The following is an 18063-nucleotide window of genomic DNA, read 5'->3' on the forward strand; positions in this document are numbered from 1 at the left end:
AATTTTATAAAGCTAAAGTTCCTATATTCTATGTTGATGAATCCTGGAAACTAATTTGAAACTTATCTGTCTTAATCATTTAAAGAGAGCTTACTTGATATTCAGGAATAAAATACCTTGTAAACTAGAAGGCTACCCTCTAGGCCTATACTGTCCTATATGGTAGTCACTAGCGACACGTGGCTATTGAGCACATGAAATGTGGGTAGTCTGAAAGTGCTGTAGACTGCAAATATACTCCAGACATCAAAGACATAGTTGAAACTATCTGGTTAATGACTGTTCATATCGATTGCATATTGAAATAATAATATTTTTGATATGTTGAATTAAAATTAATCTTACCTTTTAATTAAAAAATTTTTAACATGGCTAATAGAAAATTTAAATTACATGTATGGTTCATATTATATTACTACCAGACAACACTGATCTAGTCCACAAAGAAGGAAAGGTCGAGGCATTTTTAACTTTGACAGCATGATGGCTGGCATCACCAGATAGGTGCTTTAGTATCCTCAGACTTCATATGATAGATTATGATTCCAAATTCAAGGTCCAAATTCCAAATATTATTCCTTATAATACTCACCACAATATGACTGTAAATGCTAGTCTTGGCAAGAGAAAGTATTGTTTTATCATCCAAACTAATAAGTTTTGGTCTGGGCTTGATCCTGGGATCCATTTTTATAACTTCATCATCAAATTTCAAATCCTGGGACAATACTGATCCTTCTGAGTTTTTTTTGCTTTCTTCTAGAATAACATTGTTGAATGAAGAAAATAAGGAGCGAGCCTTGACCTAAAAAATTTATTAAAAATATTGAAAATTTGGTTGTTGTATTTATCATTTTGAACAAGAAACAGGCTATGTAGCAAAGATGGATTATCTCTTTTTTCAGTTATATAGTAATACCTATGGTGACTAGAATCACATTAGGAAATCAATGAGAGTAGATTAAAATTGTGGGCTAAGAATAAACGTGTTCATCCCTTCCCACTGAAAATTCCTTAAAACTGGCAAAAGATAATTTTTAATAGTTTTTCAACAGTGGAGAGGGCACCAACAAAAGACTAGGAATTGTGAGACATAAATCAGAAGGGACTAAATTGAAGACAAATAGGAGCAGAAATATAACCTGTAGCCAAAACATGTATGGGAGATAACCACTTTGAAGAGCAGATCCAGAGACACTTGGTGTTCAGAGTGAATAAGTAAAACAGCAGTGGGATGCTATAGATAATTAACAGGTAATTAAGTAATTATGGTAAGAACTGTGGATGAATGAGCATGAACAACATAAACAGAAATGGCTCTAGAAAAAAACAAAATAATCCATAAGAGAATTATTTAAGACATGGGATAGGCTGCTATAGAAAAGAATAGGGTAAATACATTAGAGTCAAAATAAAAACAATTAGTGAAATAAAAAATCCAATAAATGCTCTGAGAAGCCAAATGGATATGGCAACAGATCAAATTAGCAAGGTGAGGCTATTATTGAGGAAATCTTCTAGAACAGAATTTAAAAATGGAGATATAAAATATGAGAGAAAAAAATTAAAAGACATGGAGGATCAATTCAGAATGTCCAACGTTTAACGAATCAGGTTCCAGAGGGCTGAACAGAGAATGGAAGAGAAAAAATAATGAAGGAATTAAGAGAAGAAAACTTCCCAGAAGTGAAGAAAGAACTGAATCTTTAGATGGGAAGAGCTAATGAAGGGGCAAGCAGATGAATGATGGAGTAAGGTCTTTGCTGACATCAGTCACTGAAAAGTCACAACAGCTAGGACTGCCCACCTCTCGACTTCTTGGTTTTTTTTTTTTTAAGATTTTATCCATTCATTTGACAGAGACACACAGCAAGAGAGGGAACACAAGCAGGGGGAGTGGGAGAGGGAGAATCAGGCTTCCCACGGAGCAGGGAGCCTGATGCGGGGCTCGATCCCAGGACCCTGGGATCATGACCTGAGCCGAAGGCAGACGCTCAATGACTGAGCCACCCAGGCGCCCCTCGACTTCTTGTTATTTGAGTCATTCTGTTTACTATTTGTCTAGGCTTCTGTGTCTTTTTGCTGAAAGCAAACTTGACTGAAACAGTCTCATTCATAATAACAAAATAAAATATAAATGCCCAGAACTATACTTAACACCAGCATAAAGAAAACTCTAAGAGAGGACATGAGTAAATGGAATAACTTATCATGTTTCTGGTTGAGAGGCCCATTACTGCAAAAGTCAGTTCACCCCAAATTACCTTTTAAATTCAGTACAATCTCAACAAAATCCTAAAAAGATTTGAAATAGAACTTAACAAGCTGATTTTAAATTTTATTTGGAAGAGAAAGTGTTCAAGAATAGCCAAGACAATTTTTTAAAATTTTGTTATGTTAGTCACCATACAATACATCATTAGTTTTTGATGTAGTGATCCACGATTGAGGAAATCTTCTAGAACAGAATTTAAAAATGGAGATATAAAATATGAGAGAAAAAAATTAAAAGACATGGAGGATCAATTCAGAATGTCCAACGTTTAACGAATCAGGTTCCAGAGGGCTGAACAGAGAATGGAAGAGATATAACGATATAACACCCAGTGCTCCATGCTGAAAATTTTTTAAAAGATGAGTGGGGACAGAGGAAGGGAATTTGCCCTATAACATATCAAAGCCTATCATCAAGGTTGTAATAACCAAAACAATATGATAGGGGTCCAAGATTAGATAAGAGGACCAGTGGAACAGAATAGAAAGATTTATAAATAAACCTCTTATTTATGAAAATAATTTTAACAATAAAGAGGGTATCTCAAAATAGAGCAAAAAAGATGACGCTTGGTCAAGTAGCTATCCATTTTTAAGGAAAAAATTATTTGATCCCCTTCTCTCATATGATATAAAATAATTTCCAGATGGACTTTTAAAAAGTTGAAAGCTAAAGAGCTAATCTATATAAGTATTGGAAGAAAATAAAGAAAACTATATAAGCCTTCTGAAATGAGACATAAAACTCAGACTCTAACAGAAAAGATGGAGAGATCTGACCTCTTAAAAAATGAACAATTACAAATTAAAATGACAAGTAAGGTTTTTGCTAGAAATAAATTTAAAAGATAAGTGACAGAAAATGTTTGCAACATATAAGACAAAGGATTAATATCCAAGAATGCATATAAGGGTTTTCCAATCAATATGAAGAAGATAGAGTCCAATACAAAATAGTCAAAGGATATAACAGGTAGTTTATAAGACTAAATAATCCATAAGTATATGAAAGAATAAAGTTTCTTTTTCTTGCCCATCAGAATGGAAATGTAAAAGATTGATAATATCTTGTTTTGGTAAAGATACAAAGAAACAAGCACTGTCACATACTGTTGGAAATTTGTAGAATGGCCAAGGCTTTGTGGCGAATACTGACAAAATCTACCAAAATTTAATATGTGTATATCCTTTGACTATCCAAATCTTCTACAAATCTATTCTGCAGAGAAACTTCCATATTTGTATAAAGATGCAGCTATAATGATATTCAATGAAGCACTGTTTTAAATAGTAAGAAAACTGGAAACAACCTATATGTTTCATCCACAGAGGAATAGTCAAATAAATCAGAGTAGTACTGGATAGTATGCAGCCACCAAAAGAATGAAGTATAAACTTATATGTACTGAAGTAGAAATATGTCCAAAACATATTGTTAGAGGCAAAAAAATCACAAAATACTTGGGTTTTAATTCTACTATGTAAAACGGTGTATGTTGTTATATATGTAAATACATTGAAAGAAAGATTGAAAGCAAACCCACAAAGCCATTAACAGTGGATTTCTTCATGAAAGGGAGTGGTGCTGGGGTTGAAGTGAAACCAAATTTTCATGTTTATTATATATTCTTCAATGTAGTTTGAATATTTTTCAGTGAGACTACAGCCATATATTACTCAGATAATATATTTGTGCATATAAAAACATTTAGGTATCATAATGATTTGTTTTAAAAATTAAGTCCTTCACTGAATAACCATTATATATATGTTTATGTATAAATATGTATGTTTAATATAAACGACATTACATTATTAGACTTCAAATTACTGTTCTGTTCTTATTTAAGGAATTCCATTTTTAAAAATACATCCATACCACTGTAATATACTCAAATTCAACAATGTATTCTGGCAAAACAAGGTCATGATCAAAGACAAACCACTTGCACTGCCGAACGCTGCAATCACAGTTTCTTTGTCCCATGACAGAATCTAGAGTAAAATCAAAAACAAAACAAAATACTCTTCAAAATGAAATATACTTTTTTCATTATTACACAGATTAATAAACAATAAACTCAGTAAGTTCCAACTACCATGTTATTAAGAGTGTTTTATTTCTTATATTTTTCCACCCCTCCTAGACAGTTTCTTAATTCTAGGAATACTTACTAGTCACCCTTTCACTACGTACACTAGTAGGGTTTAATATTATTCATGTTCTTTTCCTTTTCATACTTCTCCATTTTTTCTATTCAATGTGTGGCCATATATTTTTGACATGTATTACTCAAAAACCTTTGTTATTAAAAGTGAGTGGATTTTTCATCTTTTGAAATACATATAATATACATGAAATACACAGACTAAACATGAAATATATATTATATATGAGATACATAAATATATGCATTTTATAATATATATGTAAATAATGTACATATATGAAACATAATATATAGTATATATGCATAATATATATGAAATACAGATAACAATATGTATGGGTGTGTAAGTATAAAAGTTTACAAAATAAAAATCTACACCACACACATATATAGATGTCATTGAAGTAGGGAACAGAAAAATAGAAGCTCACTAGTAGCTAGCAAAGGATTTTTTAGAAAAGTTCACAAACTTTGTTAGGTAGAGGTTAAACTCCACACATCTGTATTAAATACAAACATTTTGTATTCAGGAAAATTAAAGCACATTTCTCTTATGGCAGACATACTTAGTATGTATTTTTGAGGAACGAACACTGAATTAACCATTGGATAGTTAGCTTGATTGATGGAGTCCTGTTCACGAGCCTGAACACTCTGGCCAAGGAAGACCTTTGTAATGAGGACGATGCCTAAATATGAATAAAAAATAATTTTAACACTAATTCATTTTGGTAACTTTCCCATATCACTTTCTTTATTAGTCCCAGACCTGACTATATGTTCTGTAAGGGGAGAAATCCTGGGTACCTTGTTTGCCATTGTACAGCAAAACAGAAGCTCTCTAAATATCTGTTGACCAAATGTGATTATATCAAGCAAAACTTTACAGAAAAGGAAGAAGGAAAGAAAATAATAAGTTTTTTATTAAGTAATTTAAAGTATGAAAATTTTTGTTGTTATTAACTGGGTAAAAATTCATTTCTGTATCATCAGTACCTAGCATATAGCTTAGATCATAAGAGGCACTGAATACATGTTTACTGAATGTATAAACAATTCTTTTCCCTTTATATTCCTAAGGGATCTTTGGATTCACCCAATCGTAAGGATCTCTAGGGGTCACTGAATCCTATAAAGCAACTTGTAATCACTAGGCATAAAACATTTAGAACTTTTTTTTTTTACTATGTACGAGTTATAAAATGCAAATTGAGAGAACCTAACTGTTTTGGGAAACATATTTCAGAAGGATCTAGAAAAACATCATGAGGTGTTTCTGAAGATGGGAATAGAGGAGAATGAGCAAAGAAGCATATGGTTTTTTCAAATAAGGAGTTCTTTCTATATTCAATAATTTTAATTTTCTAATTTTTATTAACTGATTGAAAGACTGCAAAACACATGTAGTTCAACATGAATAATCTTAGCAGAGCTATTGTCTGGAACCTAGAATATTATTGTTATAGACTTAAGTTAACGAAATTTCTGACTGCCCAGTCTTCACTAGGTTGAACAGCAGAGACCAAAGGTGTCCCTTACTCTCTGACCCAGTCATTTCTCCTTATTATATATTCTTTGGTGATATGCACTAATATTTCATCTTGTAGCTCTTATGGAAATTGTAATTTTACATTTATTTGTGTGATTATTAATGTTTGTCAGTACCATAAAGGAGCACTGTGTCTAGTTTGCATATACTGTGTCCCTATCCCCTACCGGGTGCCTAACACGCAGTAAACATTCCATAATACTGGTGGAACTGAAGAATGAACAGTGGGAGGGTAAGGCAAGAGGACCTGATGAGCTGGTTTTTTTCCCCAATCTGTGGTTACCAGGGAACCTCTCCCACAAGTATCCTGCAAATTGGCTCATATGCTTTTATTTATCTATATATTCAAGATGCAAATAAAGTACTGCTCACTGTGAATAAATGAAAGTACCAAAAGTTTATCTTCTATGAGGCAATTTATAAAGCAGTCTATACACTTCACAGTTTGTCTTCAGCCAGTTTTAGATTTACAGCCAGGTTTTCCTATCTTTTTTTTTTTTAGACTTTATTTATTCGACAGGGAGAGACAGGGAGAGAGAGAGAGCACGCGCGAGCAGGGGAGGGGGAGAGGGAGAAGCAGGCTCCCCACTGAGCAAGGAGCCTGATGTGGGACTCAATCCCAGGACCCCAAGATCATGACCTGAGCCAAAGGCAGATGCTTAACCAACTGAGCCACCCAAGTGCCCCAGGTTTTCTTATCTTCTATTACAATAATTAAGGACAAATAAGGCCTGCCTTCCCGAGTGCTTGGTATGATGATTATTGCATAATTGGGCCAGGTTCTCTTTTCTCTTTCCTGTGAATTTGGGGTGTGGTGTGTGCTTGTGTGTGCGTGTGTGTGCGTGTGTGTGTGTGTGTGTGTGTGTGTGTGTGTGTGTGTGTGTGTGTGTGGCATGCATATATATTGAGTTTATTTTTAGGACACAAGTTAATGAAAAAAGGAGTCAGAGAGAGGAGCTAAGATGGCAATGTAGTAGGAGGACCCTAGGCTCATCTTGTCTCTCCAATGAACAGACTGTGAAAAGTGCTTTTTCCATATAAATTAGCTTAAATATGAGTAACAAACGAGTCCCATCCTATTAATGTTGACACAATAATCAGTAAATATTTGTTCACAACTTGACTGAAGTAATAGATCAGGAATTCACATATCACTACAGTGATAAATACTAAGTAAAACAGTTTTTAGAAAATCTTCCTGATTGATAAAACCAAGTATTAAAAATGTTATGAAAATAATTAACGAAGACTTTGAACTAAAAAGTTCAGAAATTCACTGTTTTTATAATACCATGCCTGAAGAGCTCATTCTCAAGACAGTTCTTCTTCTCGTCTTTGTACTTTTGCTGTAAAAATTCAATTCTGGGACACTCACACATACTGAGGCTGTTAGCAAGAATCACAGCTTCTTTTCTGAGGGGCAGCTGTAAAGAAAAAACAAAGTCTGAGTATTTTTATAAAACTGACAGTATTTCAGCTTCAATACAGATGGTTTACTGGTTTATGTTTGTGGGTCTGGGCAAAGAAAAGTCAGGCTAGATTTGCTGAAAAGTAGACAACCTTCAGGTGCAATTTCATTGGGTAAGGTCATGTATATATTTTAAATTTACATGCAAACAGGTTTATTAAAAGTGACACAGAATAATATTTGTTCCTGTAAAAGCAGCCAGAGTCAAGACTGACAACACTGTGGGTGAAGGAGCTGTAGTTTTACACATTTTCAAGGATACTCCACAAGTAATTGTGCAAATTCCAAAAAGAAAATCCTGTGTGACATTATATCAGTGAAGGTTCTTATTTAGATGTGATACATACATATAGATAGATACATATAGGTATAGATATATAAATAAAGGTTTGGTATAATAGTGTTTTTGGTTTAATAATCTACGCTGCTTTCCAGATACATCTCATCGTGCTAATGCATCGAAATCTTGGTCTGTGACTAGATTTCTTTCTTGAAGTGTTTTATCAGAAATATAGTACTACAGTAAAATTCATATTACTTCCTGTGAAAGCAGTTCTGAAAAGTGAATAAAATATCTATTTTTAGTAGTAGAAAACCTAGAGCTAAGAGAGATTATACAATCTATCCAAGGACAGAAGTAGAAATTAGTGAAGTCATGATTTGAACTCAGGTCTGCTCCTCCTTGTCACTATCTCAGTTTTGACATTATTACTAGTTTAATATTACTAGCCAATTTATCTAAAAATATATGTTTTCTAAAAATGCTGAATTGCTTAGATATTTTTTCTTATTGAAATCTGTTATCGAAAGAGATTTAAAAAAAAAAAAATCCTAGGGGCGCCTGGGTGGTTCAGTCATTAGCGTCTGCCTTCAGCTCAGGTCATGATCCTGGGTCCTGGGATCGAGCCCCGCATCGGGCTCCCTGCTCCACGGGAAGCCTGCTTCTCCCTCTCCGACTCCCCCGCTTGTGTTCCCTCTCTCACTGTGTCTCTCTCTCTAATAAATAAAACCTATAAATAAATAAATAAATAAATAAATAAATACTAAAATGTGGCTCATGTTACTATAAATTCCACATCCCAGTAAATAGAACCTTCTCAGATTTCCAATGAACATCACTAAATATCCATTAGATGCAAGCTATATTCATGACATTATGCAACAATAGCATGGTCTTGGCCCTCAAATAACAGAGGGAAAGATCGTGAAGAAAGCACAGGCAGTAATCTTTCTGATATTGGCTGAAGCAACATTTTTCTAGATATGCCTCCTGAGGCAAGGGAAAGAAAAGAAAAAATAAACTGTCAGGACTACATCAGAACAAAATGTTTCTGCACAGGAAAGAATCAACAGAACAAAAAAGCTATCTACTAAATGAGAGAATATTTGCAAATGATATATCCAATAAAGGGTTAGTATCCAAAATATATAAAGAACTTATAAAACTCAATACCTAAAAAGCAAATAACTCAATTAAAAAATGGGCAGAAGACATGGACAGACATTCCTCCAAACATACAGATGACCAAAAGACACATGAAAAGATGTTCAACAACACTGATTATCAGGGAAATGCAAATCAAAACCTCAATGAGAAATCACCTCACACCTGCCAGAATGGCTAAAATAAAACACACATGAAACAACAAGTGTTGGTGAGGATGTGGAGAAACAGGAACTCTTGTGCTGTTTGGATGGTATGCAAACTGGTGCAGCCAGTGTGGAAAACAGTATGGAGGTTCCTCAAAAAGTTAAACATAGAACTTCCCTACGATCCAGTAATCACACTACTAAGTATTTACACACAAGAAACAAAAACACTAATCAAAATGAGTCATGCACCCCCATGTTTATTGCAGCATTATTTATAATAGCCAAATTATGAAAGCAGCCCCAGTGTCCATCGATAGATGAATGGATAAAGATATATATATATATGCATATATACATGTGGTATATATGCACAATGGAATATTATTCAGCCACAAAAAGGAATGAAATCTTGCCATTTGCAACAACATGGATGTAGCTAGAGAGTATTATGCTAAGTGAAATAAGTGCGTCAGAGGAAGACAAACACCATATAATTTCACTCATATGTGGAATTTAAGAAACAAAATAAACAGCAAAGGAAAAAAGAGAAAAGAAACAGACTCTTAACTGTAGAGAACAAACTGATAGTTACCAGAGGGAAGGTAAGTGGGGGGATGGGGGAAATAGGGAATGGGGATTAAAGAGTTCACTAAATTATTATGATGAAAAAAATGATTTAATAAATAAATAGATAACAAAATAGAATCAGAAAATGTAAAAAAGAAAAAAAAAGAAGAAGAGGGGAAGATGGAAACTATACCCAGTAATTAAAAATAAAAACCATCACAAGATATATCAAATAAGATCTCCTTTTTTTCCTTTCTTTTTAGGTGGGGAAGGGGCAGAGGGAGAGGGAGAAAGAGAATCTCAAGCAGACTCCCTGCCCAGCATGAAGCCTGATGTGGGGCTTGACAGGGCTCAAGTGGGGCTTGATCTCACAACCCTGAGATCATGACCTGAGCTGAAGTCAAGAGTTGGAGCCTTAACCAACTGAGCCACCTAGGTGCCCCTCCTTTTTTAAATGAAATGATTAAGAATGAGTTTGTAGAGATTAAGGGATCAGTGCTAGGCTTTGAAGATTAGACATAATTCCAATAATCAGAAATTTTAAAGGAAAATCTTTTTAAGAGGAGGAGAGCATATGAAGGTATAGAAACAGATTGTTATCCACCCATCTATTCAACTATCCATCATGCATGAATCACATTTCCATTAAGAAAGTCCCTGCCCTCAAGGACTTGTAGAGAAACGTACACACAATTGCATTTCAATATAACATGCTACAATAAAATTCTCAACTGCCACTGATTGCCACTTAACCAGCTTCCATTTAGCTGGTTAGATCTAGATCCTCTAGAAAGATCCTTTCTAGAACCTAAGTATGATGACAGTTCAAGGATAAGAGGGTACTTTAAAAAATACTGATGTACTAGCATAGGGAATTATTCAATAATATTGTTAATAACATTGTATGGTGACAGATGGTAACTACACTAGTCGAGGTGAGCACTGAGTAATGTATAGAATTGTTGAATCACTATATTGTACACCTGAAACTAATATAACATTGTATGTCACTCTATTTCAGTAATAAAATTTTTTTAAAAAACTGATGTATTTCTATCCCACACAGCTGTTGCATGCTTATGAAAAGTCAATAGTGTTCCTAAACTTTTTTTATACCAGTTGTATTGGTTATTGAAATTACACACATTAAATAAAACAATGAACTATGAGAAAGAGAGTTGTTTCTATGAAAACTAAGTGGAAAGCTTTTGTAAGACTGCAGAGAGAGTAATCATTAAAAGCTTCTGTTAAAGCATGTGTAGGTGAGGCAAACACAAAAGTTTGGTGGTGGCTGGGAGGATCATACAAACCATAAACTAGATTGATTTTTGCACTCAAGTTGCTTTGCAAGAATCTTTAAGTTCATGCTTGACTTTGAAGAAACTGAAACTAGTATGTAATACGGTTGTGGCCTGATGTAAGAAAGACTGTCAGGAGTTCCAACCTCGTATCAAAGGCTTTGGCCCTACACACAAAGAAAGACAAATGAAGGGGCACCTGGGTGGCTCAGTCAGTTAAGTGTCTGCCTTCGACTCAGGTCATGATCTCAGGGTCCTGGGATCGAGTACCGCATTGGGCTCCCTGCTCAGTGGAGAGTCTGCTTCTCCCTCTCCCTATGTCCCTCCCTTCTCCCTGCCCCTCCTCCCCCTGCCACTTGTGCTCTCTTGCTCTTTCTCTCAAGTAAATAAATAAAACCTTTAAAAAAAAAAACAAATGAAATGGAAGTTTATAGGTTTTCAAAAAATTTTCTTTTTTAAATTTTAAGTAAACTCTACTCCACACAAGACTCAAACTCATGACCCTGAGATCGAGTCGCATGCTCGTCCAACTGAACAAGGCAGGCATCCCTGTCAGTTTATATGTTTTAAGTTTGCTAAAGGGGTGCTTGCTTTGGCGGCACATATATTAAGTTTACTAAAGAGTTCTTTAAGTAAATAATTTGTTTATAGTTCTCCATATTAACTGACTTTTTGATAAACCTGTAAACTAGGTAAGAGGTCTCCTGTTTGAGAACTCGGGAAAGGCTGAAACTTGTAAGTTTGCCATAGGGGAAAAGCAGGAAAGAGCATTTCATCAAAGGGAGGCATGGCACTGAGGTGTGTTTAGGAGAATCATAAGTACATACTTCATTTGGGATATTTGTTATATTTGGTAATAGGGAGTTAGGTTGGAGCTAGATTTTGAGGGGCCTTAAAAGCCAGGCAGAGGGAGTTGGATTTCATTATCATGAGTAATGGGCAGCTACTGAAAGATTTTCATCATGAAACAGTGTAGTGTGAGCTATGAAAATAACATTTTAGGAAAGATTAATTTGTACTGTTAAAGGTGGATGGAATAGTGAGGAAGACCAAGGGCAGGGTTGCCTACCAGGAAACTACTAGCAAAGATTAGAGGGATTTTTTTTTTTTTTTTAATTAAGTAGGTTCCATGCCCAGCATGGAGCCCAATGCAGGGCTTGAACTCATGACCCTGCGATCAAGACCTGAGCTGAGATCAAGAGCCGGACACTTAACCGACTGAGCCACCCAGGAGGTTCTAAGTGTTGGAATGTTCTAAGTGGTGGCAGACAATGGGAACAGTGAGGGAAAGGAACAATGCAAGTGATGCAAGGAAGAATCACTACAAATTGTAAATGATTAGCTATAGGGATAAAGGAAGAGGGAGAGGTCAGATATGATTTCAAGGCTTTGAAGCTGGTCGGTGGAGAGAATGACAGCATTGTTAGTAGAAAAAAGACAAGAAGACAGGTGCTTATGGGCAAAAGATTAAAGGCTGGTTTTAGATATATTGTATAAGGAGACAAGGCAGATTAACCAGGTAGGAATGGCAGCTGTGGGTTTCACAGCAGAGATCAGGAGGCTGAGGATGTACATTTTGGAGAAAGCCAAAATGGAATAAATGATACTTTCCATGGCTATTGACCAAGTCCTTGGGTATCAAAGAGAATATATTATCGTCCCCCTGCCCTCCAGCCCTCTGCCTTACAAAGTCACTGCCAACCTAAGCCAAATTCGTCATCTTTTTTTTAAAAAAAAGATTTTATTTATTTATTTGACAGAGAGAGAGAGAGTGAGAGATGGAACACAAGCAGGGGGAGTGGGAGAGGGAGAAGCAGGTTTCCCTCGGAGTAGGGAGCCCGATGCGGGGCTCGATCCTAGGACCCTGGGATCATGACCTGAGCCGAAGGCAGAGCCTTAACAACTGAGCCACCCAGGGACCCACCAAATTCGTCTTCTAAACTGCTTATGCAGCTCATGTTTTTAGTCTTATCCCATCTTTTAAATGATGTAGTACATAAATATTTATCTTTACTCCTTGCATGCACATCATGGCATAAAAATCTAGTTTATCGGATCTATGTGCTACACAGTGATTTTTCTAGCCAATTATGTTCCCCCGTTTCTAAGATTTTAACAACGAGAGTAACTGATAGTGTGTGGAGAAAAAAGGGCAGATTAGTGAACGTTAATCTTGTGGTATTCTCATGTTTAGAGGGAAGGGGGGGAATAAAAAGAAAACAAAGGCAGGACAATCAGCAAAAAGGGATGATAACAATAGTGTAATATTGTGGATGCCAAAAGAGAGTTTCAAAAAGGAAAGAGCAGTCAATAGTATCAGGTGTTTCAAATAATAATGGTAAATTTTACATAAAAACTTCCTATGTGCCAGGAACTGGTCCAAGAATTTTTGGGTAAATTTTAATAATACATCTTATTTAATGTAATATATCTGAAATGTTATCATTTCAACATGTAATCGATATAAGAAATTATAGTCTTTTCTCTATACTAAGTCTTTCAAAACTGGTATTTATTTTAAACTTTTAGCACATCTCAATTCTGACGAGTCGCATTTCAGATGTTCAGCAGACATCTGTGGGTGGTGGCTTCCGTATGGGACAGACGGCTGGGAGAAGGCTTAGGGATTTTGTACCTCCTAAAGGAGGTGCAGGAGATAAAGCGCTAGCACAGTGTCCAGCGAGCAGGAAACACACAAAGGTTAGCCCCGTCTTTCTGCCACCCTTTGTGCCCCTGATAGCTCGTAGTTCTCTGGAAACATCCTGAGCACTCTCTGCCTTAAAATCCTCTATTCCTCCCCTCCCTCTCACTTCTCTTCCAGAGAGTACAGTGAGGCACTCTCGCCGCACCACCCTGCGGAAGCCACCATCACCTCTAGCTTGAGCTGCTGAGCTATGTCCTCCGTATACTGCCCCTGTCTTCTGCTCCTGCTCCCTCCAGTCCGTTCTCCACTGAGTGGCTGCAACGCTTTTTTGGATTGTGGTAAAAAAATACATAAGGTAAAACTACCATTTTAATCATTTTTAAGGGTATAACTCATTGGCATTAAGTATATTCACAATGTTGTGCAACCATCACCCTTATTCATGTCCTGAACTTTTCATAATCCCAAATAGAAACTCTGTACTCATGAAACAGTAACTCCCTATCCCTCCATCCTCCTGGTAACCTCTATCCTACTTTCTGTCTCTACCAATTTGCCTATTCTAAGTACCTCATGTAAGTGGAATCATACAATATTTGTCCATTTGTGTTTGGCTTCTTTCACTTAGCATAATGCTTTCAAGGTTTAACCACGTTGTATCATGTGTCAGAATTTAATTCCTTTTTATTGCTGACGAATACTCCATTGAATATGGATATACCACATTTTGCTTATCCATTCGTCTGATGAGGGCCTTTGGGTTGTTTTTACTTTTTGGCTATTGTGAATAATGGTGTTATTAACATGGATGTACAAGTATCCAAGAACTCTTTAATGCACACCTCACTGAATCCTAACAACAACTCTGTGGAATCGATACTATTATTACCTTCGTTCAGATAGGAAGAAACAGACACAGAGAGGTAAAGGCACATAGTTGGTGAGTAGGAAAGCTAGGGTTTAAATGCAGCAACATTATCATTTCATGTGTGCCATGATGTGAAAAGGGTTAGGAGGCACTGCTCTATACCTGTGTGTTACAGCTGCCTTATCAGGAAGGTGGAAGACTAAGAAAGGATGATTGGATATTTTAGAGCTCAGAGTGACCAGGGGGCAAGGTGAGGACAATGAAGTAGAGAATAAAGAAGTGGTGGCAGTAAAAGAGAAAAAGTGAAACAGGATGATAGCTAGAAAGCCCAGCAATGTTGACTGAATGGATTTCTTTTTTCAAGATGGGGAGTGTTTTCAAGATGGACATTAGAGAGTTTAAAACAGATTAGAGAAGTAGATTTCAAGATCATCAATAAAAGGCTCACAACATAAAAATAGGATACCTAGAAAGATAAAGTCAGGCAGATAAAGTAATTGATGGCCTTGCACTGGTATAATACAAAGAAGGAAGATGCTATACTTTCCAGCACCAAGCTGTCTATGAAACAGCAGTTTGTTATAAATATGGATAAAAGGATTAAGAATTGGGGAGCCTGGGTGGCTCAGTCGGTTAAGTGTCTGCCTTTGTTTGGCTCAAGTCATGATCCCAGGGTCCTGGGATCAAGCCCTGAGTCAGGCTCCCTGCTCAGCGGAGAGCCTGCTTCTCCCTCTGCCTCTGCCTGCCTCTGCCTACTTGTGCTCTCTCTCTCTGTCAAATAAACAAATAAAATCTTAAAAAAAAAAAAAGGATTAAGAATTGAACCCTGCTTAACCAATGGCAGAGCTTTATTCATTAGGAAGAAAGCATTATTCTGAACGACATTTTATGCTACTACCTTGTTTGTTTCACTTTCTTTGAATCCTTTTTCAAGTATTTGTAGCAGATGCTTTTTCTTCACTGTAACTTCAGGATCAAAAATATAAAAAAGACATTCCAGCATCTTTCGATAGCTCCTTAAGAATAATTGAGACAAAAAAAATTTTGAGAATTGATTCCAAAAAAGCTTAGCCATAGATAAGACAACCATATATCCTGCCCAGGATATTTCCCATTTACAATGAATGTTCCAGCGTCATTATTAAGCCTCCAATCCCCCTCAGTCTCAAAAAGAGCCCCATTGTGGGTATAATCAAGGGAGATGCATGAAAAGGAAATATTTACTAACAAGGTAATATTTTTAGTATTGTAAACTTTTAAAAAGAAAGACTCTTTTACAAAATAAAATCAGACTTCTATAAAAATGTTCCTTATGGAATTTAACTTCTTACTCTGAATCATGATTATCTTCATTGTCAAAAAACTTTTGGAATTTCTCTTCAAATTTTAGTCTCAGAATGCGGTTGTTGACTTTGATGACACGTTTTACTTTCACTCCTGTAATTCCATATGTTCTGAAGTCCCATGTACAAAAACGTGAGAGAATTAATTCATAGCAGGAGTTAAACCTATATGGGAAGACAGAATATATACAAAGAAAATAACAGATTGTCCCTAAAATGTTGAAGAACACAAAGTTACATATGATAAAACGTTATAGCCCATATTTTATGTTTTTGCTAGGATACATTGTCATATTATAGCTCTGTTTTCATTTTTTTTAATTTTATTTTATTATGTTATGTTAATCACCATACATTACATCATTAGTTTTTGATGTAGTGTTCCATGTCTGTTTTCAAACTAGATATACTTATTCAATCAATAAAAGAGATGCTAAACTTTGAAACATAAAATTAAGAGTTGTTTTATTAATTATTATATATGTGTTCTGACTAAAAGATATGTTGGTTGAGTAATCCTCCATTACTGAAACACTTTCTTTTTTGGCTTCAATGAAACTATATGCTTCTGGCTTTCTTCTTATAGGCTTTCTCATGGTTTTCTTTGCTGGTTCTTTTTCCTCTGACACGTTTCTAAATGTTGGATTGCACCAGGAATTAGTCTTTGATTCTCCTCTTGTTTCCATGAACACTATCCCTAGGTGATTTCATCCGGTTCCTTGGCAATATATAGAAAAAATACATTTTATATATACACCAATAAACTCCAACATTTTATTCCCAGACTTTATCTCTACCCAATTTAGGTGGATATACCCTGAATTGAACATCCAACTGCCTACTTGGTATATTCACTTGCATATGGAATAGGCTTCCCAAACTTAATTCATCACCTGCCTCTAAGCCTGCTCCTCCAGAGTGTTTACCATCTCAGTATATGGTACCAGCTCTGTGCTACCTGAGATCAAAGAAGTAAAGCAATTCATTCAATTAACCTGGCCACACTGGGGATGAGAAGACATCATTCACAGAGTGCTGGAATACTGCAGGAGGAGGGAGAACCAGACCTATGCTGACAGAGAAATACTGTGACTTTCACTAATATCAGGTCCTCACAGAGGATACTTCTCACAGTATTGCTAGTAACATGCTACATGCCCTGGGGGCGTGTCATTACTGGCTTGAGATACATGCATTGTAGTCTGAGTCTGAAATAATAATGACTATAGGAATTTATATAAAGTAATATCTAAATCTGCTATACCTCTCCTTCAAAGAGTCCCATAGATCTAAGGGCAAAATTCAAACTACCAGCTCGCATGCTGTTTCCTCTGCCTGGGAAGTCCTTTCCCTAATACTTTGTATAGTCAACTTCTATCTGTCCTTCAAAATTCAGATCAAAGCATCTCCCTCCCAAGTGTCCCCACTTCCAGAAAACTTTTTCTACATCCCCATTCTGGTTTGAATGCCATTCTTCTCCATAGCGACAATTATCCCACAGCTGAATACTGTTTCATTACCATAGTCTCCCACGCCAGATTGCAGCCTGGATGAGAGCAGGAACCATGCCTTTTACCCCTAGCACCTAGAATAGAACCTGGCCCATAGTAGAAACTCAGTGGATGGATGCTGAGCTAGTGAACGGAACAGAAAAGATTCAAAGATGAATACAAATGCAGTCTCTATCTTCATTGAGTTTATAAACAAATGGAGCAGAAAAGTAATAGGACACGTAGAGGCAAAATTATAATAGAAGATAGAAGAGCTACAACTCAGTGCTGTGAAGATTCAAAAAGAAAAATGACTAATCCAATAAAAATGATGACAATATCCCTCACAAAAGATGGGGCTCTTGATGTTGGCCTGGAAGATAAAGTAAGTTTTGACAGACAGTGACAGAGAGTGAGGGCAAGGATGCAAGGCATTCTGGCGAAGGAAGCAGAATAGACAAAGCCACTCATGTGGTGGTATACCAGGTATCTCCCAAGAGCAGTGAGGCACACAGTTGCCTGACTGTGTCAGGCTGACTCTGGAGGGGTTTGAAAAGGAGTTAGGCTAGTTCAGAGACCATACAGTGAAGGCCACTGAATATTGGGGTGAAGAGTTTGAATATAATTTGGAAGGTAACAGGTTGCTATAAAAGGCTTTTGTTTTGTTTTAAACAGTGCTCTCTGTGTAGGAAGTGTGCCAGCAGGGACCACATAGGAAATCATTTAGTTATCTTTACAGATTGATTAGCAAATACCAAGTGCCTACTACAACCAGACACTGTGCTAGATGTTGTAGCA

General features: G+C 36.1%; 1 protein-coding gene across 1 annotated transcript in view; it reads right to left on the reverse strand.

Annotated features, from left to right (window-relative positions):
* LRRC9 (leucine rich repeat containing 9) overlaps positions 1 to 18063 on the reverse strand; it is a 97407-nt gene that overhangs the window by 55755 nt on the left and 23589 nt on the right. Inside the window, exons 10-15 of the mRNA XM_028101043.2 lie at positions 15764 to 15940; positions 15331 to 15448; positions 7286 to 7418; positions 5012 to 5134; positions 4154 to 4269; positions 593 to 805 (exon numbers count right to left, since the gene is read on the reverse strand). Of these exons, the coding sequence (XP_027956844.2) occupies positions 593 to 805; positions 4154 to 4269; positions 5012 to 5134; positions 7286 to 7418; positions 15331 to 15448; positions 15764 to 15940 (880 nt within the window). The remainder of the gene's footprint in view (positions 1 to 592; positions 806 to 4153; positions 4270 to 5011; positions 5135 to 7285; positions 7419 to 15330; positions 15449 to 15763; positions 15941 to 18063) is intronic.

Source organism: Eumetopias jubatus, unplaced genomic scaffold (assembly GCF_037043125.1).
Source record: "Eumetopias jubatus isolate StellerSeaLion01/CBP00866 unplaced genomic scaffold, mEumJub1_p1.0 scaffold_7, whole genome shotgun sequence".
NCBI lineage: Eukaryota > Metazoa > Chordata > Mammalia > Carnivora > Otariidae > Eumetopias > Eumetopias jubatus.